Consider the following 23,361-nt stretch of genomic DNA (forward strand, 5'->3'; position numbering starts at 1 on the left):
TGAACCACCTAGCTGCCCTTTAATATTTTAAAAGACTCCAGTTTTTTCAATTTTCTTCTCTGGATCTCAGTTTTCTCATTTGCAAAACGAGCACTTGGACTTAATGACCCCTAAGGTCCCTTCTAACTTTTAGCTAAGATCCTATGCTCCTATGACCTCGTTCAACTTCTTGAAAGGAAATGGAGGCCCAGAGAAGGGAATTGACTTACCCAAGGTCACAGTGAAGACAAGATTCAGGATTTGAATTAAGTTCTTCTGACTCTTTGTATTGCACCATATTACCTAAGCTAATGCAACCAACTCAGGAACCTGGCCTGTGATTTCCATGTGTGGGCAATTGACTTTGTTCTGAGAATGCCCCTGATGGGGGAGATGTTCTCTGCCTTCCTCCCAAGGAGTTGTTCTAGGCAGCACTTCCCCTACTCTGACTCCTCATTGTGTCATATGGGCTCAAAGGTGGAGAGTAGAAATAGATCATTCCAAGAAAACCTTCCTTACCTGGGACCGTCCTTTCCTTCCCTTCCCTTTTTTTCCCTAGGGGCTCTGCTTGCGCCAATACCATCTCCCAGATCATTCAGGCCATCGTCCTTTTCCTATATATCGTGGTGAGAAAGCTCCACCTGGAAACATGGGGAGGTACAGTGTTGTCTTTTTCTCTTCTGGCTACACCCATTCAAATGGCTCTCTGTCTGTTCACCCCCATCTCTCTCCTGGGGGTGACCTGCCAGCCAGTTCTGTAGTACACAGCTTCTTGGGACAAGAGCCATAAGTTGTATCTGGGCATGAGGCTTTACAGATGTGGAAACTGAGGACCAAGTTCCCCCAGGTAGTAAGTGTCAGAGATGGGTACTGAGCCCAGACCCTTTGATTTTACGGTCAATGTTCCTTCCCCTAAATTGATGCCTCCTACTGAGGCATTGTGACCTTTCAACATCTTCCAGAACTTTTCTCTTATTTAATCTCTACAATAGTGCTCTGAGAGATTTATTGGGATGATTCTCTTCATTTTATATATGAGAAACCCAAGATTAAATGGTTAAAAGAAGTTAAAAGTGACTTGGTCAAGGTCCCAGAATAAGCTAGTGGCTCAGGTCTCTTTGGTAGGGGATGGAAGAGATCCTACCAAAGCTGAAAACTAACCAAGGTGCTGACCTCTAAGGTGGCATTACTTCTTCTCTGGGGTGTTTGAATGCTGCCCTGTCCCAAGATGCCTGGGACAATGTGGGATCTGCTGGCAGAGCAGGGGGGATCCATGGCAACGCTGGTTACCAGCCCCATGGGCAGCAGTCATTGGCTACTCTTCCCTCCCGGTTGCAAATTCAGCTTGGCCCTAGGTTTGAATCCCTCCATTGACTTCTACCATTTTTAGATCTATCCTTCCATTGATCCTTCCATGCTAACTTTTTCATCAGTTCTTGGCACCTCCCTCTATGGATGGTTGCTCCTTCCCCAGCTAGGCAAGGCCAAGAAGAGGACCTACCAGGCCCTCACCTCCAGACCCTCCCTCTATCACTATTATTCATAAATCACCTCTCCTTTCAAGTTCATAGACAGAACTGGAAGGGAACTTTGAAGTCAACCACTGAGTCTGAGAGAGGTGAAAAAGAACTTACCTGTGGTCACATAGGTAGGAGGCAACAGAGCTGGGATTCAAACTCAGGTCAAATCCCATCGGACAACTACTGAGGAAGGTTCCAGAGGATCCAGCAGAGAGATCAGAGGAAACATGATTGGAGAAAGGTTAGGGCTGAGGCTTGAGGATTGGGGAAGCTGGGGATCAGGACAGCTGCTTGCCATTCTGACTCTTCTCAAGTGGACCATCTATTCAGTTCCTTATTGCTGTCATCCAGCCCACCCAAAGGTCACTTCACCTCTTCCCCAGCAGTTTCAGGACTGCTTATTATCACAGGAGATAAAAGTGATGACCATGTCAGATGTGTGATCCTGGCTATGTCTGGTCTCTCTATGCCTCAGTTTCCTCATCTGTCAAGTGAGGTTTCATTGGCCTCCAAAATGCCTTCCAACTCTTAAGTCTATGATCCTATGACCCATCACCCTGATTTCCCAGTTACTCAGCCTCCTCTTCTCCTATGGAGACCCATGCCTCACCTACCTTAGTAATGCATGCACAGGAAATATTCATGCCTTTGAGTCTCATTGTCTCAACTGACTTGTTCCAGCTATTAGGCCTGAACCCCCATTCCCACCCCAATTACAGTACTGGATCTAATGACCTTGGCACTTTCCATTGTGCTATATTCCTTCATTAGAGACCCTGAGGTGATCTTAGCTACTTCCATTTAAGGCTGATTTTGCTGAGACTGTCCAAGAAGTCCCCAGGTTGACCCCACAATGGATTTAAACTACTGGGTGTGGCTGATATTGGAGGCAGGGAACGGGGATGGGAGACCTGGCCTGGCGATGCTGCATGACATCGCTCTAGCTCCCTGACCTTTCTCTTCTCAGGTTGGTCCCTCGAGTGCCTACAGGACTGGGAAGGTTTTTTGTCTCTGGCCATTCCAGGAATGTTCATGATATGTATTGAATGGTGGGCCTATGAGATTGGGAGCCTCCTCATAGGTAAGCCCTTGGCATTCATAGAGTCATTGGAAGAGGGATAGGAGAGCTGTCGTCATCTACTTGGGTAGCTACCGGGTGGCAAATAGATTAACTTTGTTCTGCTTATCCTCGGTGGGCTGAAGCAGTGGAAGAGAGGGAGAGGTAGGTTTAGTCTTGAGATCAGGGAAAACATCCTCATAAGAGCTGTCCATGAGCAGGATGCGCTTCCTGGGGAAGTGATCCAGAATCCCAGTATAATAGCTACCAAGAAACTGTCCCTTTAATGTTTGCAAATCGCCTTACAAATATTATCTCATTGGATCCTCATAACAACCCCAAAGTCAGGTACTGTTACTATCCTCATTCTTTAGATGAGGAACCCTAGACAAACAGAAGTTGTGATTTGTCTAGGATCATGCGGTTAGTGTCTAAAGTTGAATTTGAATTCAGGTCTTCCTAACTCCAGGCCCAGAGCTCTATCCATTATTTGAGATTTCAGTACATTTTCCCTCTCCTTCCCCTATTCTGGAGGTGGTTGCCTGGTATCTAAAGACCATACCATGTTCTTCAACATTTTGTTTCCTCCTAGGTCTGCTCAGTGTGGTGGAACTGTCTGCTCAGTCCATCATTTATGAGGTGTCAACTGTTATGTATATGGTAAGTACAATCCTCTAATCACTTTTGGGTTTAGAGGAAAGAGACAAGAGAGCTCAAGAATGATCTCTCCCCCTTCCCCTTGTAAACTTTCCCATTGAGCTCCTATTGATCATATATGGAGACTTTAAGACCACAGGGAAAACTTCCAAACTATCTGGTCCAACCCCTTCTTTTACAGAAAAGAAAACTGAGGCCCAAAGAAGTTACTTGAGGACACCAGGGGTGTCCTTCTCAAGATGGGACTTGATTAGAAAGTGCACAAACCCTCCTATCTTTAGAGCAATGTGAAATTTGTTTAGCAGTTATTTTTTTATTTTTTTAAAAAAAGATTTTATTTTGAGTTTTACAATTTTCCCCCCATTCTTACTTCCCTCCCCCCCCAGAAGGCAGTCTGTTAGTCTTTACATTGGTTCCCTGGTATACATTGATCTCAGTTGAATGTGATGACAGAGAAATCATATCCTTAAGGAAGAAAACTAAAGTATGAGATAGTAAAATTACATAACAAGATCAGGTTTTTTTTTTCTAATTTGATGGTAATAGTCTTTGGTCTTTGTTCAGAGTCCATGATTCTTTCTCTGGCTACAGATAGTATTCTCCATTGCAGAGAGCCCCAAATTGTCCCTGATTGTTCCTCTGCAGGGATGAGCAAGTCCATCAAGGTTGATCATCACTCCCCATGTTAGCAGATATTTTTAAAAACTGTTTCAAAATAATTGGCTTCCTTTGTATTTGATTTTATGCATTTGAGAATTTTGCTTTGAGAAAGGGCCCATAGGCTTGATTACCCTGCTAAAGGGGTTCAGGACATTTTAAAAAAAGGCACTAAGAAATCATGCTGCATTGTTTTCCAATTTAAATCTTTGCTCAAATTGGTTAAAATATTATCCTACTTATAATGAAATTGAGTGCATTTCTAAGACTGACAATGATGGATGAATTTACAGGTGTAATATCCATAAATTTTGTCTACATGAGCCCTTTCCCTCTCCTTTCCTCTCTCTTTCTCTATGTCTCTCTCTCTCTGTCCTTTTCTCTCCATCTCTGTCTCTGTCTGACTCTATCCCTTTATCTCTGTTTCTGACTCTCTCTGCCTCTCCCCTAGCTTTCTCTCATCAAAGCACTTGATAAACATGTCATCTATGCCTTTATCCATTCACAGTGGGAGAAAACCATTCAATAGAAAAATACCATGGACAGATCCCCAAAACATTCTATTAGGGACCTAAGTTGACATCAATCACCATTCTTTTTTTATATTTATATTTTTTATTTTTGTACAAATGATTTTTATACATTATTAAAATGTTCTTGTTTAAGAGTAAACATAATACCCCTCCCCCAAAATATAGACCCTCATGAGCAATAGAGGAAAAAATTAAAATTAAAATTAAAATAATAATAATGGGGCAGCTAAGTGACACATTTGATGGAGCACTGGCCCTGGAATCAGGAGCATCTGAGCCCAAATCCTGCCCCAGACACCCAACAATCACCCAGCTGTGTGACCCCAGGCAAGCCACCTAACCCCATCTGCCCTCAACCCCCCCCCCAAAAAAAATAACAATAATAATAATTTTAAAAAATGTGCTTCAGTCTGTGTTCTGTTGCGGGTGGATCACATTCTTTAGGATAAGTCCATAACAAAAGCTACTTCCATAATTTTCCACTGTTGTTGCTGATCGCAACTCCCTCCATTCATACTTCCCCACTACCATACACTATATTTTCTCTCTCCTTTCACTCTGTCCCTCTTCTTAAATGTGCTGTAGGGTAGCTGAGTGGCACATCAGACTAATCACCAGCCCTGGGGCCAAGAGGCCCCTAGCCCACCTACCACCCCCTAAGGCCCAGCAACCATCCATCCCTGTGGTCCCATACAGGCCATCCAATACCAGCACCTTGCAAGAAGTAAAAAAGAAAATGTGCTATATCTGACCACTCTCCCCTGTGGTCCACCCTCTCCTCCATCACTCACAACCCCCATCCCCCTGTCCCTCTTCTCTCCTTATTCTAGATGTCTATACCCCATTGAGTATATATGCTGTTTCCTCTCCGAGCCACCTCTGATGAGAGCGAAGGTTCCCTCAATTCCCCCTCACCTTCTACCCTTCCATATCATTGCAATAGCTCATTGTAATAAAGAAAAATCTTGTTATATGAAATATCTCAGCCTATTCTACCTCTCCTTTCTCTTACTCCCATTACATTTCCCTTTTAGACATTGACTCCATTTTTACAATATATTATATCTTCAAACTCAGCTCTCTCCTGTGCTTCATCCATAAAAGCTCCCTCTACCTGCTCTATTAAATGAGAAGTTTCCTATGAGTATTATCAGTATCATTTTTCTATGCAGGAATACATGCAGTTCATCATCATTAAGTCCCTCATATTTTATCCTTCTCCTCTACTCTCTATGCTTCACCTGAGTTGTGTACCTGAAGATTAAACCTTCTGTTCAGCTCTGGTCATTCCAACAGGAATATTTGAAATTCCCCTGGTTCATTGAAAGTCCATCTTTTTCCCTGGAAGAGGACATTCAGTTTTTCTGGGTAGTTGGTTCTCTGTTGCATTCCACATTCTTTTGCCTTCTGGAATATTATATTCCAAGCCCTATGAGCTTTTAATGTAGTTGCTGCTAAGTCCTGTGTGATTCTAACTGCAGCTCCATGATATTTGAATTGTGTCCTTCTGGCTGCTTGTAATATTTTCTCTTTGACTTGGGAGTTCTGGAACTTGGCTATAATATTCTTGGGGGATGTTTTTTTTGAATCTCTTTCTCGGGTAGATAGGTGGATTCTCTCTATTTCTATTTTGCCCTCTGCTTCTAGGATATCAGGGCAATTTTCCTGTAATAATTCTTTGAAAATGATGTCAAGGCTCTTTTCTTGATCATGACTTTCAGATATCCCAATAATTTTTAAATCATCTTTCCTGAATCTGTTTTCCATATCAGTTGTTTTTTCAAAGAGATGTTTCACATTTTCTTCAAATTTTTCATTCTTTTGGTTTTTGAAGTATTGAGTCCTGACTTCTTGTAAAGTCAACAGCTTCCTTCAGCTCCATTCTACTTCTGAAGGCTTTGTTTTCCTCAGAGAGCTTTCTTATCTCTTTTTCCATCTGGCCAATTCAGCTTTTTAAAGCATTCTTCTCCTCAATAACTTTTTTTTAGGGTTTGTTTTTTTTTTTTTTAGTTTTTGCAAGGCAATGGGGTTAAGTGGCTTGCCCAAGGCCACACAGCTAGGTAATTATTAAGTGCCTGAGACCAGATTCGAACCCAGGTACTCCTGACTCCAAGGCCAGTGCTCTATCCACTATGCCACCTAGCTGCCCCCTCTCAATAACTTTTTGAACTATTTTTATCCATTTGGTCTAAGCTGGTTTTTAACATGTTATTTTCTTCAGCATTCTTTTGGATCTCCCTGACTAAGCTGCTGACTTCTTTTTCATGTTTTCCCTGCATCTCTCTCATTTCTTTTCCCAATTTTTCTTCTATCTCCCTCATTTGATTTTCAAAACCTTTTTTTGAGCTCTGTCATGGCCTGAGCCCAATTTCTGTTTTTCTTGGCGTCTTTAAATGCAGAAGCTTGGACTTCCTCATCTTCTGACTGAGTATTTTGATCCTTCTTGGGATCATAGACAAAGTATTTCTCAATGGTGTTCCTCTTTTTTCTCTGTTTACTCATTTCCCCAGTCTGTGCCTGGTCTTGGGGTGCTTCCTGAGTTTTTGAGTATTATTGTACACCCCCCCCCCCACAAGGATCTCAGTGTGTGAAGCTGTCCTCCCTCCTGGTCTGTGAATGACCATAAGTGCCCCCCTCTGGCACAGGGCTGAGGTGGGGGGGCCTGCTGTTCTATGGGGGGCCTAGACTGCAATCAGGATCTGAATGTGGTCAGAGCCCCAGAGTCCTGTTCTAGGGACAGAGGACAGACCTCGGAAGTCTCTCTCTACTCCCTTACCTAGGCTGAGCACTCAAGGTTCAGTTGCCTGGGGGCTCCTGCTTACCAGCTCTGCCTGCTTCCCTTTTCTGGATCTGGGCTGCCTGGGCCAGGCTGCTCACAGAGAGCCCTGAGGGCTGGTTTTCTCAACTCGCACTTGCAGAGGGCCCACGCCCCCATCTCCTAAGTTGTGCCCAGTGCTTCTTGAGTAGGTCAGGAAACTGCTCCCACTGCTGTGAACTGTGGCTCCCAGGCACTCTGGAGAAACAGAATAGTGCATAGAGGATAGAATCACAACTTCAGGGACAGAACTAGTTGCAGTCTCACTTCAGACACATATTTGTGGGCCTAGTCAAGGTCCTTAGCCTCTGAATGCTTCAGGTGACCTTCTAAGAAAGGCTGTAGAGCTGAGCCTTTCTGCTATTTTCCAGGTTACCTTGGGCTGGAGAAGTGCCTCCCTCTGTGGGTTCTGTCTCTCAAAAATTTAGTTAGAGCCCTTATTTTATAAGTTTTGAGAGAGAGCACCTAAGAGAGACTCTTCTGTCGCCATCTTGCATCAATCATCATTTTTGCAGTTGGTGGTCTACCACCAATTGCTCTCTTAGCTCCTTTCCAGAGATCTCTTTTCTCTTCTACAGAAACATTTGACTTTTCACCTGGCTTCACATCCTGGGTCTTCTTGTTATCAATTCTTCACTTTAGTTCAAACATACAGTCTTTCCCAGAGGGGCAAAGTATCTTAAGAACTCTGCTCTAACAGCAATTTTGTGTGTCTTCCTAAAGACACATGCTCATATAGATAATTTTGCTTTTATATATTTTTATTGATAAGTTCTGTTTTCATATCACTCTCATCCCCAAATATATCACTTTCCTTTCCCAGTCCTTTTACACAGAAGAAAAAAGAAGGGGGAGAGGAAGCATCTCATAAAACTAATCAACACAATAGTTGAGCCTGACAGTTTATACAATCCATAATCCATATCCATGAGCAACTGAGCAACTAGATGATACAGTAAATAGAGTACTGGCCCTGGAGTCAGGAGGACCTGAGTTCAAATCCAACCTCAGACATTTAATAATTACCTAACTGTGTGATCTTAGGCAAGTCACTTAACCCCATTGCCTTGCAACCCCCCCCCCCAAAAAATGATCCATATCCATAAATACTTCTGCAAAGAAAGGATAGAGGACATACAGGCACATTTAATTTCACTTTTACCTCTTTGATTCTAGATTCCTCTTGGATTTGGCTCCGCTGTCTGTGTCAGAGTGGGGAATGCACTAGGTGCTGGGGACACCCAGGCAGCTAAAAGATCTTCTATTACTGGTGTGCTGTGCACTGGTATGTAAACAGGCACTCTCCTAGCCTTTGCCTCTGGGCGATGGCACAAGATATGTCTTTTTAATCATCATTGGGCAAAGACCTATGTAGACCTAGCCAAGTGCTTCTTAATGGAACAGGGACTTCCCTAGATTTCCCCATGTTACATGATGGATTTTTACGATTTATCCCTATGCTCCAGATTCAAACCTCTCACTGTGCTCCTAACCTATTCAAGAGTCACCATTTTGGAGGAACTGATGCCTCCCACAAAGGAGGGAAATCAGAATTTGTGATTTCATTAGTGTAGGGAACTCCTCTACAAAAACCCAATTCATCACTGCTCTGTAGCCTTTCTTAGAGGGTCACCTGAAGCATTCAGAGGCTAAGGACCTTGACTAGGCCCACAAATATGTGTCTGAAGTGAGACTGCAACTAGTTCTGTCCCTGAAGTTGTGATTCTATCCTCTATGCACTATTCTGTTTCTCCACCAAGATTCCCATTGGAAAGATTTGTGAAATGAGTCAGTTTTATTTAAGAACACTTCTCCCCTCCCCCTCTCCAGGGCACCAATGTTCATTCTTTGAGAATAGAGAGATGGAAAGGACTTCAGAGGATCATGTGAACCTTTGAGAAAGCAGAGACCCAATGAAGACATATAGTCATAGGCACTGAACTAAAAAGGACCTTAGAAGCCATCAAGTCAAAATTTGTTATTTTACAGATGAGGAAACTGAGGCCAGGTACTTACTACTATATCTCATTGAGAACCTGTCCCTCTCCCCTCCAAGTGACAACAAAAGCTCTGAACCTTACCTAAATGACCTTCTCTCTTTTCACCATCAGAAATATTCATATTTCACATCCTGAATCCAACCCCTTTCCTGACACTGGTTCATCAGGGGAAACTCATACAGAAAAATGATGTGCTATCTTTCCCAGAAAGTATTTTGTTATGGAGTAGTTTCCCCTCTCAGAGCTGGAACCACAAGCCCCCTAAGATTTTGACTCAGCCTACTAATAATTGGGGGTGGGGAAGATCAATGGGAGGGAAGGAGGGAGATAGCAAGTTTCTATCCAAAGAGGGTAGTAGACCCAGCACTTCCTCTGGAGTTTGCCTCTCTCTTCTTTGTCATTTGTCATTCCCCAGAAAAGCAAAGATGGCACTACTGATGGAGAAACATCTGCTCTACCAGGGGCAAAACTATTCTTGGACACACACACACACACACACACACACACACACACACACACACACACTCTTTCCCCTCTATACTCACCTGAGTTTGCCTCAGGTATCAGGTTTGGTAATCACAGAAACACAGTACCTTTATTTTACCCCATGACTGGAAGCTTTAATCTCCATGATAGGCTGATTTCCTCTTGAACCAGAATTTAGCAAACATTTCAGCAATTCCCTATGCCTACTTAGGCAATGGGGACTCAGCCATCCTTTCTACCTTTCAATTCACATTTATTCATCACTGTGAGTGCAAAGGCAAAAATTCCCTCAAGGACTTTATAATCTAAGATCATCAGATTAAAACGGAAAGAGATCTCCAAGGCTCATCTCACTCAGTCTCTGGTTCATCTTTTTCTATCTCTGGTTCATTGTTTTCTATCCCCAGTTCATCTGTTCTGTTCCTAGTTCAGTTGACCTGGAGCCAGTCACTTAGCTAACCTGTGCTGAAGTTTCCACATCTATGTGGGGGAGGTGGCTGAGGCGGCCTCTCCAGGTCCTTCTGGCTCTAGAGCCATTTCCTGAAGAAAGTGAAGCCCCTGAAGCTTGTGACTTGTCCAAGACTGAAAGAAGCTGAGCTGGGTTTTTGAACTCAGATCGAAGATCCTTTCCAACACAATGCCCAGGCCACTTCCCTGGGATAGGAGAGACCCATAGATAGAGGTGATCTGGCTTTGTAGCCAAAGACCTGAGTTCAAATACTGATACTTAATATCTACATGAACTTGGTTAACCAGGCCTCAGTCTTATTGAATGTAAAATAAGGAGATTGGACTCAATGGTCTTTAAAGTCCCTTCCAAGCTCTATTAATGCCATCTAAGAGCAGGTTATCTTTTTTTAGGCCACCATGTCATTGACTTTGCAGACCTCCCAGATTTTTTTTTTTAGGTTTTTGCAAGGCAAATGAGGTTAAGTGGCTTGCCCAAGGCCACACAGCTAGGTCATTAAGTGTCTGAGACCGGATTTGAACCCAGGTACTCCTGACTCCAAGATTGGTGCTTTATCCACTACGCCACCTAGATGCCCCCTCCCAGATTTTTTCAAAGGAACTGTTGTCTAGCCATAGCAAAATCAGAGTAGGGAAACAATCATGGAAGGTTTCATGGAGTTGGTAGTATCTTAGCTATCTTTCCCTCCCTTTGGGGGCAAACAATGCACAGTGAAAATGTGCATGGGGCAGCCAGGTGGTGCAGTGGATAGGGCACCGGCCTTGGAGTTAAGAGGACCTGAGTTCAAATCAGACTTCAAACACTTAATATTTTCTTAGCCTTGTGACCTTAGGTAAGTCACTTAACCCCAATGCCTTGGAAAAATCAAAAAAAGAAACAAAAAGAAAAGAAAATGCTACTGGAGGAACATCCTAGTCACATATACTAAAGCGCCATTTTATCTCTTTGTAATGTCAAATGACCTGATGAAAAGCTAGGTCAAAGAAGAGAATGCCCCAGGTTCTGCAGGTAGTAAAAAGGGAGGCAGAGACTGGCAGGACCATTTCTAATGCTTCTTTTCTCACGTTTCTTTTTCAGTTGGCATCTTTTTGGTTATTGGCTCCCTGCTAAGCATCTTCAAAAATGTCCTGGGATGGATTTTTACCAATGATGAGTAGGTAATCGATATCCCTACACACCTGGGCAAACAACCCCCATGGGTCCCTACTTAGTCCTGAGAGGGTTCCTCATGTATACATCTTAGAGAAGCAGACATTTTAAAGTGGCTGCTGTGGGGTGGGAATCGAGGCCTCAGTTCACCAAACATTCAACAAGTCCAACAAGCTCCAGGTTCTGTTAAGCTCTGGGGGGCACAAGTGCAGTCAATCAATCAGCAAGCATTTTATTAAGTCCTTCCTTTAAGCTTGGCAAAGTGAAACATGCTGGGGATATGTTAGGGAAAGGGGCTGACCTGGATGCCATTGTTATAATAACTTCTAGGTAGGGAAAGTCCTCTTGCCGATGCAATGTCCAGTCTTAAGAGACTTTTCTGGGTCACGGAGTCTCTGTGGAAGACTGAGACAGCCTGTGGATCCCTTCTTAGGACAACGTCTATGATGATGTGAAATAAAATACATAAGATTACAAAGGAAGCTGATTATATTGAAATAAATGTCATTGCTTTTCTTCCAATCGGGCCTCAGACACTTAATAGTTTCCTGGACCCCTGGAAATTATCCAGGGAGTCTGGCTTAAAAAACCCCTTCTTACAAGATTCTCTAGATAGCTGAAAAGTGATGGGATTTGGCCAGCCTCCTAAAGCCAGGGTATGTCAGTTGGCATTCAATCCTAGTCTTCCTGGTTGAAAGTTAGCTTTTCCTCTCTCTTGAACATATGTGTTTGTATGTATGTGTGTATATGACATAACTGCCCCCTCTCACCCCCCCCCCAATTGCAGAGCTTGGGACACTAGCAACTGGGTGAATCGAGAGAGGTCTTGAAGAGAGTTGGGGACTCCAAGAGAAGGCCTTGAGGAAGGAGAGTCACCTGATATAAACCCAACTTGAGGCCACTTTGGGGGCAGGAGCAGGAGAAGCTGTTCATAGGGATGGAGAAAAGCTTTCCTCTCCATCAACTCAAGGGCAGCATGCACACACACTGACATGAAGCCAAATTTTTCAGGTCCCCTCCTTTCCCTGGCAGGGATAGCTATCAGATATAAATAGACAAACAAATATTCACACATACAAATATATGTGTCTACATGGCTAGCAACTCAAAATCCAATATTTTACAGTTGAGGAAACTGAATATATATTAGATTAGATTAGATTAGATGCAGAATATAATATATAATATATACATGCCCTGAACACACATATATGTATGAATAGATACAACACACACATGTTCATGTATATGCAATATACATCTAGTCATATATACACTTGCTACACACATCATAGATAAATAGATATACAGAGAAATGGATAAAGAGATAAATCGGTATGGAGAGAGAGAGAGAGAGGATGGAGAGATCAAGAACCCAAAGTTCAGACCTGGGCTTTGCTGCAGACCATCTGAGGGGCCTTGGACAAAATCACTTCTTCTCCATTGGCCTCAGTGTCCTCAGGTTGGACTCCAGATGTCCTCCTGTCTCTTAACAGTGTTGAGAATGGAAGGGGGATGGAATCCCATTTCCTAGGAGTCTTGTGGACAAGGGCCTCTAACTGACCTAAGTTTGTCCTGTTGAGATCTGACTTAGAAATGTATGAACTGGGGCAGCTAGGTGGCGCAGTGGATAAAGCACTGGCCCTGGAGTCAGGAGGACCTGGGTTCAAATCCGGTCTCAGACACTTCATAATGACCTAGATGTGTGGCCTTGGGCAAGCCACTTAACCCCATTTTCCTTGCAAAAAAAAACCCTAAAAAAATAATGTATAAGGACAGGAAGGAAGGTGGGGTGTGTGTGTGTGTGTGTGTGCGTGCGTGTGTGTGTGTGTGTGGAATGTCTCACATGGAATCATCAATGCTTCTCAGTGGGCAGGGCAGGTGTAACCTGGCACTTTGCTAGCTCTGAATGAATGATCTCTTCCATGCATTCCTCTTGCAGAGAAGTCAACGCCCTGGTAAGCTGGGTCATGCCTGTCTATATTGTCTATAACCTGTTTGAGTCACTCTGTGTAAGTATATTCCTGAGCTCTAGGTCACTTCCCTCCCTCCCAAACCATCCCCAGGCTGGCAACTTCTCCCTGTCTCCCCCACATGTGACCCAGCCCGAGGCCTCCTCTGGGAAGCATTTCAAACCCACCCCACCTCCTTAGCTTGGCTTCTTTTTTTGTTCCCCCAAACCACATGGAGAAAGTGTGTATACTGAAAGAAAGCCCCTTCTCCTTGACTCCTCCATATCAAGGGCCAGGGAGGATGGAAGCCTTCTCCCCTGCTGAGGAAAACCACCAATTAACTCAAAATTATGCCCAACCCTCTTGCCCAGGGATCCTGGTCAATGACTGAAGGAATAATCAATCTATCCTGAGAGGCATAGGATCCTAAGGGATCCTACAGGTTGTCTAGTCTAACCCTGTCATTATGATGACAGATGAGAAAACTGAGGCAGAAATACTTTGTTTATACATGATTCCATTCACTGATAGTGCCATAAGGTTTGCAAAGTACTTTATCCAGGCGATCTCATTGGATACTCCCATGAGAAAAGTGTTGGTAATGTTCTCACAGAGCTAGTGTCTCATGTCTGAGGTAGCACTCGAACTCAGATCTGCCTGTCCTATTACCGCCGAGCTGCCTAGGATCACCTCCAGAGCCAGTCAATGTGCTCTTTTCTATCTTAGATGACGAGGGAGCCCGGCCCTGCATCTGAGTTCAGTTGACTCCAAGCCCATCTGATTTAACCTTCTATTGTTTATACCACAATCCCTCTCTTCCAGATACCAATTAGGAAGGGCACGATCAGAGTCAAGGTGAGACAGCCATGTGTGACAGTTGTCTGAAGGCTTGTCTCAAGGTCAGAAGACCAGGGTTCAAGTCCAGCCCCAACACTAGCTAAGCTACATCATCCCTCAGTCTCCATTTTTCTCTTGGGTACAAATGGATACAAAACTGGATGTAAGATTCAAACAAGTTATTGTAGGTGGAGTCTTATAATGCCTGCCTCTGATTGCTACCATCATCATCATCATCATCATTATAATTGCTTCCCTGGGGCTCATTCTGAGGCTTCATTTGTCCTTTTCTGGAGCAGTGGAGAAGTTTATCAGTTAGAACCAAGACACTACATTTTCCAGCTATTATTTATTATGTGTGTGATTTCAGCCTTGATCTCACTGGGATTTGGTATTCTCACTCGTAAGATGATAGGGATGGATGATGGCAGGTGTTGCTGAACTCCATTCAATCCCCCCAAACTCCCTGGGCCTCAGTTTCCTTATCTACAAAAGGAGGACTAGTCCGTTGTTGTTAATCCTGTACTCCTTCCCTTTTGTTTTCCCCAACAGTGTGTCTGCGGCGCGGTGTTGAGAGGAACCGGCAGGCTTGTCTTTGGGGCTACTGTGAACGCCATTGGCTATTATGGTATCGGTCTTCCACTTGGGGCCGTGTTGGTATTTGTGATTAAAATTGGAGTCATAGGTAAGAGAAACAGTTGATGTAGCAAGGAGGTAGAGGGGCAGGGCCCATGAGGTGCCGTTCCCCATTTTTTCTCTTGCAGGACTCTGGCTGGGAATGCTGGTCTGTGTTATCCTGGCAACCATTACGTTCATCATCTATACCTCCAGGATTAACTGGAAGCTGGCTGCAGAGGAGGTAATCAGGGGGCTCTTTGAATCACAACACAATGTTCTGTTTTTAGAAGGGGGAAAGAGAAACAATTAGTGACTTTGTGGGCATCAGTGAGTTGCTGTCTCCATGGCTTGGCAGTCCGGTGGAGAGCCCATGGAACTCCCAACCCATCATAGGCCATTTCAGGGTCAACGGGTTCTGTTCTTCCCAGTGGGTTACTTAAGTCCCTTCAGACCCTTCAGAAAACTGATTAAGGCCTCCAGTTGGTCACGTTCTAAATATTATCTATCTATCGTATTTCATAGTGAGTATAGATGAATTATCTCCTGTCTACTGACTCCACTATGGGGTAGAGGAATGGGTTCCATGAGGAAACATACCTGGTGTGTTTTGGGTGGAGGAAACAGTTAATGTACAGAATAGGAGGATATAAATTATTTTCCCAGACAGGCATAGTAGATCCTAGCAGGGATCAGAGAGGGAACATGAGGGTTGGGGAGGTGGCCATGGGTTCTTCCCTTGGGAAGAGATGTGAAGACAATGACATCCCCTAAGGAAGAGGTCAAAGAGGTTTTCTCCTGAAACAAATATGGCAGCAGAACTACATTCTAGCCAATCTATAATCTAGATTAACCTTCCTGAATGCATAGACTTAGCCATGTCACCCTTTGGCTCAAAAATCTTCAATGGCTCCCCATTGCCTGCTGGGAAAAGTTTAACTTCCTCTGTTTGACCTTGGAAATCATGTTATCTGGCACCCCATCATTTTTCTAGCCTTGTCAGATGAGCATCCTTTCATGGCCTCTATAATCCAATCAAAGTGCAAACTGAGCACATGGTGCAGGTTCTTTCACTTATTAAATTCCTCTCCAGTCTTAAAAAGCCAACTCAGAAGGAGTCTTTCTCTTCTTCAGGAAGTTCCCCTGATCCTTACATTTCTCCATCAGGTCTCATAGAGTCACTTTGTACTTTTTCTGCACCCCTCAAATAGATTTATTAGGTCTGCTTCAAGACGGGGAGCCCCTTCAGGGCAGGAATTGCCTCTTGCATCTTAGCTAACATCAAAGTCCCCTAGTTCCTAGTGGAGGGATCGGCCTACAGAAGGCACTTAATAGCGGTATTCAAAAGTTAAATTTAAATTAATTAGGAATAAATTAGATAAGGAAGTTTGGCAGAAGCCAATTAACTGCTCACTATTTGGGTTTCTTTTATCATTATCTTATCCTACAAATTTTAATCAGCAACAGCTTCCATTTTAATAAATATTTAATGACCTTAAGCTAAAGCTAGAAAGGGCCTCAGAAAGCACCTACCTCAACCTCATTCTACAGATAAGGAAATTGAGGCCCGGAAAAGTTGAGTCACTCACCCAGGGTCACATCGTTGGGACACAAATCCTCCCCTGAACACAAGTTCACTGCTCTTTGCACTGACTTGCCTCCCCCCTCCTTAAGTTCCTTGAGAACCTTTAGAGGAGCTACAAATTAGAGCTAAGACCCAGTCCCTGCCCTCAGGAAGGATCAGAATCTAGGAGTCAGTTGGACTAGGTCCTTTCCAGTTTGAGGTCCAGGATGCTGTGACCCTCAGCACTGAAGAAGTGATCACATGAGAATCATTTCCACAAGTTTAAGCAAGTATAGGCACTTGTTAAATAAGATTTAAGAAGAGTTCTATCAAGGTGGCTAGGTCGTGGCGCAGTGGATAGAGCCCCAGCCCAGTGGATAGAGCCCCGGCCCTGGAGTCAGGAGTACCTGAGTTCAAATCTGGCCTCAGACACTGAATTACTTAGCTGTGTGGCCTTGGGCGAGCCACTTAACCCCATTTGCTTTGCAAAAACCTTAAAAAAAAAGTTCTATCTAAAGGCAGGAGGAAAGAAATGACCTCCCAAGGTGGCTGCAAGTTTCACATGCTTTGGTTTCTGTTACCTCTGGGACTCTCTTGTCCAGATGTGGAGCCTACAAGGGTCACTGGAAGACCCAGGAGGAAACCTGAAGGTATCCACATGGCTTGAGTCTATGGTCTCTGGCAAAGATGTAATGGTGGGTGCAAGGACTCCCAACAGCTTCAGCCAAATTCATCTCTCTAAACGTTGAGCCCCACCTTACTTCCCCAGCACAAGTCCCATCCCAATCTCTTTTGGGTCCTTTGGTACTTTCTGTATTAACAGTTGGGTGATCAGATGAGTTGCTCAAGCTGAGTCTCCATCTTCATCTACAAACAGGGAAGAATGATACCTATGCCACCTGCCTCATACATTTTAAGATAAGCGCCAAGAACCTCATCTCTGGTGACTGTTCTGGGATGGAGCGGGGTAGCCAGAGGGCGCTAGCTGACTAACCCTGGTGCATTTTAATCATCAGGCTCAGAAACGTACTGGGTTTCACCAGCCTGAGTCCCAGAGCACCACCACCAGCCCCAGGCAAGGGCCAGGGAAGGAGACCTTTTCCTCAGGTAACAGTCAGTGCTTCTTATTCTCAAACAGAACAATGTCACCAATGTTTCTTTACCTTTTGCCAGACAAGCATGCCGAGCCAATTGAGAGTGACCATTAACTCTTGGCTATCTTCGTGCATGTGTGTACATGCATGCCTAAGTTTGAGATGGTCAGTGTTTTAGAATAAGCTGACTTTCCTGTGGCACTGTCAGGAGTTAGGGTCTCCCTCACTGCTTTTTTTTGGACCCTACTGGTTCAATAGTATCTCTCAATAGGTAGCAGTGAGGGAGGGAATTGTTCACAGGAATGAAACCAAGGCCCTTTCATGTGAATTCCATTTCAGTGCCTTGTTCAGACACAAACTACTTAATAACAATACCTGTGACCTTAAACAAGTCAGTTCACCTCAATGAGGCTGTTTCCTCAACTCTAAAGGGAGTACGATGGACCAGGAGGCCTCCGGGATTTCTTTTGTCTCTGAAACTAGGAATCTTTCAATTTGTCACCTGCTTTTGTTTTTCAAATCAAGTAATATCCTTTGATGGCCACCTGTCACGTCCACCTTCCAGGAAAGTCCTCCCTTCCATGTTCTTGAGAATATGACTGTGGGCTCTTGACAATTATGCCAACTAAGTGCATGCTCCTGTGAGTCCTACCCAGTCTGGAAAGCTTTGGAGCATGGGTAACTAGATCTGTCACTCAATGACCAACAGAGCTCAATGCATAGATGCTCATGACCCAGAGAGCTGGCTATCGAGGTTTGATGTTTTTCAGTTATAATGACTGACCATCAAAGCATGGAAGGAACTAGGATTTTTTCCACTGGTTTAAAAAGAAAAGTTAAGAAGCCATGGATCCTTGTACTTATCATTTCCTTTTTTGGATGAGGTGTTTGAGGCTCAGAGGTGAATTCATTTGCCCAGGGTCACTAGCTTTAAACATTAAGAGCTGGTATTTCAATTCTAAGTTCAATGCCTTTTCCACTGTGCCCTACTAATGACCCTCTCTTTGGACTGTTGATTTCCCCAGTGGCTACAGGTAGCAACCCTGGAATTATTTTGACGAAGTATTCAAAAACCGAGAGCCAGGCAGATCTCTTACCACCTCTGGAATCAACGTCCACCTTTTCTCCTCCCTGCAATGTGTTGTCACTAAGGCAGTTGGTTTTTCGCCGGGGGATTTCTCTTCTGGTGGCTGTCATAGTGCTGATTCTAGGGGTCTTGGTCAGGTTCATGACTACCAAGCACTAGCAAGGTTTACTCCATTGGAAACTGAGCCATCTTGGAAGAATGGGTCCATTCTAAGGAGTACGGGTGGTGTCCTGAATGAAAACCTCTTCTCTGTAAACACTGATGTGCCCATGAGTGTGTCATGGGAACCCTTCACAACTTTACTTCTGGCTTACAGGAGGCTGGGCTTCCAAGTAGGTCTGCCATGGTCAGAAGGAACATCAAGGTGAAACTACTTCTCTCCCTCAAACTTGGATCGCTCATTTGAAATACTTCACAAACTTTAACCAAAATCCTGAGGACTGTTGGAGCTATTTCCAAGTATCAATGGGTTCAAATGTAAATGTTTTGTACCAGAACGCACTAGTTACCAGGTTAAAAAGACCTTTTGAGAGACATGCTCTACTATTTGGATTCATCCTTAAACCCTTTTTAGGGCTGTTTATGTGTTCCTGGGCTACATTTCCTAAGTCAACCTTGGCATACCACTATGGTTGTTCATGATTCTTTGTTCCATACAACTACCCTCTTAGGGGAATGGGGTAGATGTGGAAATGTGTTCTTCAGAAATCACATTCCCAAGTACTCTCGTCATCCAGTCCATTAGAAGTACTCCAAAGTCTTTGCCACCATCTTTTTCACCTTATAGCAATACTGCACGTCAGGGCAGCAAGGACTTGTCGGTCATCTGCATACATGAGAGTCCTATTTCAGGATAGGCTTTGCTTGTTTAAAGTGCTGGGTTTATCCATTGTCTTGGGATACAAAGAACACAATGAAAGACAGACATTACCTTTTAGCTGAATCTAGGGCAGCTTAGGGAAGTCCCTTCAAGTCCCCTTTCCCTGTGGCTTCTGCCCCACACCCCATCCAAAAAGTTCCTGAAGTCCAGAGAAAAGATGTGACGTGCCCAAGATGAAGTAGAAACCTGCCCAACTTTAAATCATAACTGCTACACATTTACTCCCAGATTTCAGCTAGAAGCACATGCAAACAAGCAGAATAAAAACAAATATAGAATGCCTCAAAGGTCTTGGTAGAGTTTTAAGTTGTAACAGCAGATTTTGGGGACATACTCTACAGCATACAGCTTTTATGGGGAAAAAAATTTAATACCACAAATTAAGCAATGTTCCCATGTCCACAGTCTTACAGAGTTTTAAAAGATACCAATTCTCCTTGCCCTGTGACAGATACATTACTATGATGTCCTGCCATACAGTGAACAGTTACTTTGCTGAAAATAGAAATACTTGGGTTAGGTATGATTAATAAATAAGACTGAAGCTAGGAGACATTTAGGGATATAAAGTTTCAGTGCTTCCTTAGCCTTCCTAGCTAAAGAGAAAAAAAACAAAGATATCAAGTATTATTTAAAAGTCATCTCAATTTTATTGATCATAAAAAAGATTTTTAATTAATAACCAGGCAGCTGTTTAGTTTGACCACAAAGGCCAATGCCATACAGAGTTTTGATAAGCTAATTCAAAACAGTTTTAAAAGTTCATGTACTAGTTAAGGTAATTAGCAAAGTGTCTCCACTGAGTCAACATTTAGTTATAACAAATTCCATTCCCTGAAGCAAGCTAATGATTACTTGTACATGAAGCTTTACCAGCACATTATATCTACACCTGAATAAATTTAATCCAGCAAAGCTGTCAATGAAGCTTTTAAGGGATATTTCATTCCTCCCCTGGGGTCACCATTAACTTAACATTTTAAAGCTTAAGAAGTATTCAGATGGAGAGAAACTCAATGAATTCAGATTTTTTTTTAAGCATGCAAGGGCTTACATAGCTCCTAAACATCAAGAGCTGGTATTTCATGGGTGGCTAGTGCCAGGATCCTGAGTTGCCAGATGCTTGCCGTGCAGGCTTGGCATGCTTAGTCCCCCTGCATGCCCATACAATCTGGTCCACTGGTAGACACAGAGTCACTATGGCGAGGGGTTTCCCTTTTCTTCTTTGCTTCTCTCCTTGATCCCTGGGTCTCTCTTCATCTCCCGACAACACACACAGACAGAGACACAGACACAGACACAGACACAGACACACACACACACACACACACACACACACATGAACCCTCAACCCACACTTCCCCTCATGCCTAATGATTCATATCTCGCCCTGCTGACTGCTGGAATGATCCTCTCCTCACTGACTGGGCTGGTTAGTGATGGTGTCCAGGAGAGTCAGGACACTCCAACACTAAGCACTCTCTGACTTGGGCTCATCCTCCATGAATGAGATGATCTCCAGTCAAAACATTTCTTCTATAGAGGGCATCAGTTTCAGTAAAATGATTTATGCCCTATTTTATTCAAATTTCAAATTTTACATTTTGAATTTATTTAGAAAGTTGGAAATTTGGCTTTAAAATACAGTATGAAGCACAAGTTACTTGCATTTTGGCATACATCATTTGAAAATAGATATTAAATTTGTCTTAGTTTGTCCTTGTGGCAAACAGACCCCTGTTCCCAAACGTCAGCCTTGGGGATCTGAGTGAAGGAGGCTTTTTTAATAGCATCAAAAAGCATTTCCACTGGGGACTCCACTATGGCCAGATCACTCTAAAAGCTGCCCCGGGGGGGGGGGGGTGCTGTGACCCCTCCAGGGGAACTAGCAGCCTCATGAACGCCACATGAACAAACTCTGGCTGCCAGAAGCTAGGACAAACTGCTCACAGGTGAAACACAAACCATGACAGGAGATAAATCATGGGCAACAAAGCTCTCTGAAGACTTGTTGACTTTATAAAGGGGACCTGTGTTTACAAATAGGGCAGGGACTGTGCTCCTTGATTCTGGCCAAGTTTTAAAGCTATCTGCATTCCCCTAGGCCTAAGGCCTCAGAACTGAGGTGGCAAATGGGAAGATCCTGGGCCCTCATCTACCCTGGCTTCTTGGAGAATTACAAGGCACTAGTCTAACGTTGCTTCTCTCCTGAGCTTGCCTGAGGAAGACCAGCTTCCATGTCAGGATTAAAGGCCTCAAAGCCATGAGGGACTTGCAACAACTGAGGAATTTTTTCAAAAACCATCCTACACCTTGCCCCCTCTTAGGTTCCAAGAGAGCCAAGGAGTCCCACCTAAAGCATCCCTTTCTCTTCAATCCTTTTATACCTATCTCAATCTATAACACACTCAGTCTGGAACATTCACCTCAAATAGCCCTGTTGCTAGAAGAGTTTGGAGATGTGATTGAAATGGCAGGCTTTTTAGAAGAGTAAAATAGCAGTCTATTTTAAGGTTAATATATTAATATTTTTAAACAGGAATCAATTTGTTCATGAATCAAAATAACAAAAGTAGAAATCCAGTAAAGACAACTTCCAAGTTGAATTTGAGTTATCCTTAGTATTATTGAAACTGTAGAGAGAAAAGAGAAGAGAGTTAATTTATTGCTTTGAATAAGGAAATAAACTTCTTGATTAGTAATCTCAAAACAAGGATTTATCAATAATTCTACCCCATAATGGTTTTCACAAGAGGATCTAAAAACATTTTTCAAGTAAGATCAAAATATCTCTATGGTACCTTTAGGATGATGTAGTTTATCCCTTTTAATGAATTCTATTTTTGCAACTGTTCTGAGGTAAGGATCATTACCCCTGCTTTTTTCACTTCAGTTAAAACATAATATATTCTGCCCCAGCCAAGGCCAAAAATCTCTAGAAAATCTGTTGGTTCTATGTTTTTGTTTTTCTTGGTTTTTTTTTAACAAGGCAATGGGGTTAAGTGACTTACCCAAGGTCACACAACTAGGTAATTATTAAGTGGCTGAGGTCGTTTTGAACTCAGGTCCTCCTGACTCCAGGGCGGGTGCTCTACCCACTGCAACACCTAGCCACCCCTGGTTTTATGTTTTTAAGTAAAACCCAAAGCTAAGTTTCCTGTCAACAGGAGTCAATCCCAGTGGGGAAAAAAATCCCAGGATTTTTGCTTCTCTGAACTAGTCTATTCCAGAAACTGAAAAACTCTCTTTTCCTCTCAATTGAAACATTTTTAAATGATCAATTTTTGTTTTAAAAAATCAAAATAGAGGGTGGCTAGGTGGCATAGTGGATAGAGCACAGGCCCTGGAGTCAGGAGGACCTGAGGTCAAATCCAGCCTTAGACAATGGGGTTAAGTGATTTGCCCAAGGTCACACAGCTAGGTAAGTATTAACTGTCTGAGGCCCGATTTGAACTCAGGTCCTCCTGACTCCAGGGCTGGTGCTCTAAAATCTGACTATAGTCATCCCATAGTCTATAAGTTTTACATTTCTTATTCAGAGTACTCAACTATAATACTAACTGAAAAGGGAAGTTAAAGCCATCAAAGTATGTGCTTAAACAGGTGAAAGTGATGAACTCCAGAAAAACAATTATGGAAAAATAAGAAACCACCATAAATGCCAACCTGTAGAAGAGGAAATAAAGTAGATATAATTTCTGAGTCCAACTCATTTGTTTAAGGTGAGTAAAGGGGGAAAAAAAAGGTGAAAAATCAAAGATCCAAGGTTGAAGAAAGCACAACTCTTATGAACCAGCTTCCAGCCCTTAGCAAGCCAAATGATAGGTGATTTTAACAGAAATACAAGATACTAAGGTGGTAAGAGATCTTGGAAGGATCATCCAGGTTAGGCCCCTCATAGCACAAGAAAGAACATGACAGTTAGAAAGTGAAAGGACTTGCTCAGAATCCCAAAGTAGGGTGGAAGCTGAGCCAGAATCAGCACTCAGATCACCTGCCCAAGATTTTTT

At 43.2% G+C, this 23,361-nt stretch overlaps 2 protein-coding genes across 5 annotated transcripts in view; one reads left to right on the forward strand and one right to left on the reverse strand.

Moving 5' to 3' along the window:
• The window catches only part of SLC47A2 (solute carrier family 47 member 2), a 36,022-nt gene extending 17,015 nt beyond the window's left edge, over positions 1-19,007 (forward strand). Inside the window, exons 8-17 of the mRNA XM_074189244.1 lie at positions 539-636; positions 2,467-2,580; positions 3,149-3,216; positions 8,395-8,503; positions 11,251-11,326; positions 13,265-13,334; positions 14,664-14,796; positions 14,876-14,970; positions 17,307-17,397; positions 18,410-19,007. Coding sequence (XP_074045345.1) covers positions 539-636; positions 2,467-2,580; positions 3,149-3,216; positions 8,395-8,503; positions 11,251-11,326; positions 13,265-13,334; positions 14,664-14,796; positions 14,876-14,970; positions 17,307-17,397; positions 18,410-18,630 — 1,075 coding nt within the window. The 3' untranslated portion in view covers positions 18,631-19,007. The remainder of the gene's footprint in view (positions 1-538; positions 637-2,466; positions 2,581-3,148; positions 3,217-8,394; positions 8,504-11,250; positions 11,327-13,264; positions 13,335-14,663; positions 14,797-14,875; positions 14,971-17,306; positions 17,398-18,409) is intronic.
• A 958-nt stretch (positions 19,008-19,965) lies between these two features.
• Positions 19,966-23,361, reverse strand: part of ALDH3A2 (aldehyde dehydrogenase 3 family member A2) — a 52,999-nt gene continuing 49,603 nt past the window's right edge. For all 4 annotated transcript variants that reach the window (XR_012468804.1, XM_074189247.1, XM_074189245.1 and 1 more), the window contains one exon: positions 19,966-21,984. Coding sequence is in view for 1 of the 4 variants with exons in the window: in XM_074189246.1 (XP_074045347.1) it covers positions 21,976-21,984 (9 nt within the window). In the remaining 3 variants the exon portion in view is untranslated. The remainder of the gene's footprint in view (positions 21,985-23,361) is intronic.

The sequence above is a fragment of the Macrotis lagotis genome, chromosome 5 (genome assembly GCF_037893015.1).
Source record: "Macrotis lagotis isolate mMagLag1 chromosome 5, bilby.v1.9.chrom.fasta, whole genome shotgun sequence".
NCBI classification, from domain to species: domain Eukaryota; kingdom Metazoa; phylum Chordata; class Mammalia; order Peramelemorphia; family Peramelidae; genus Macrotis; species Macrotis lagotis.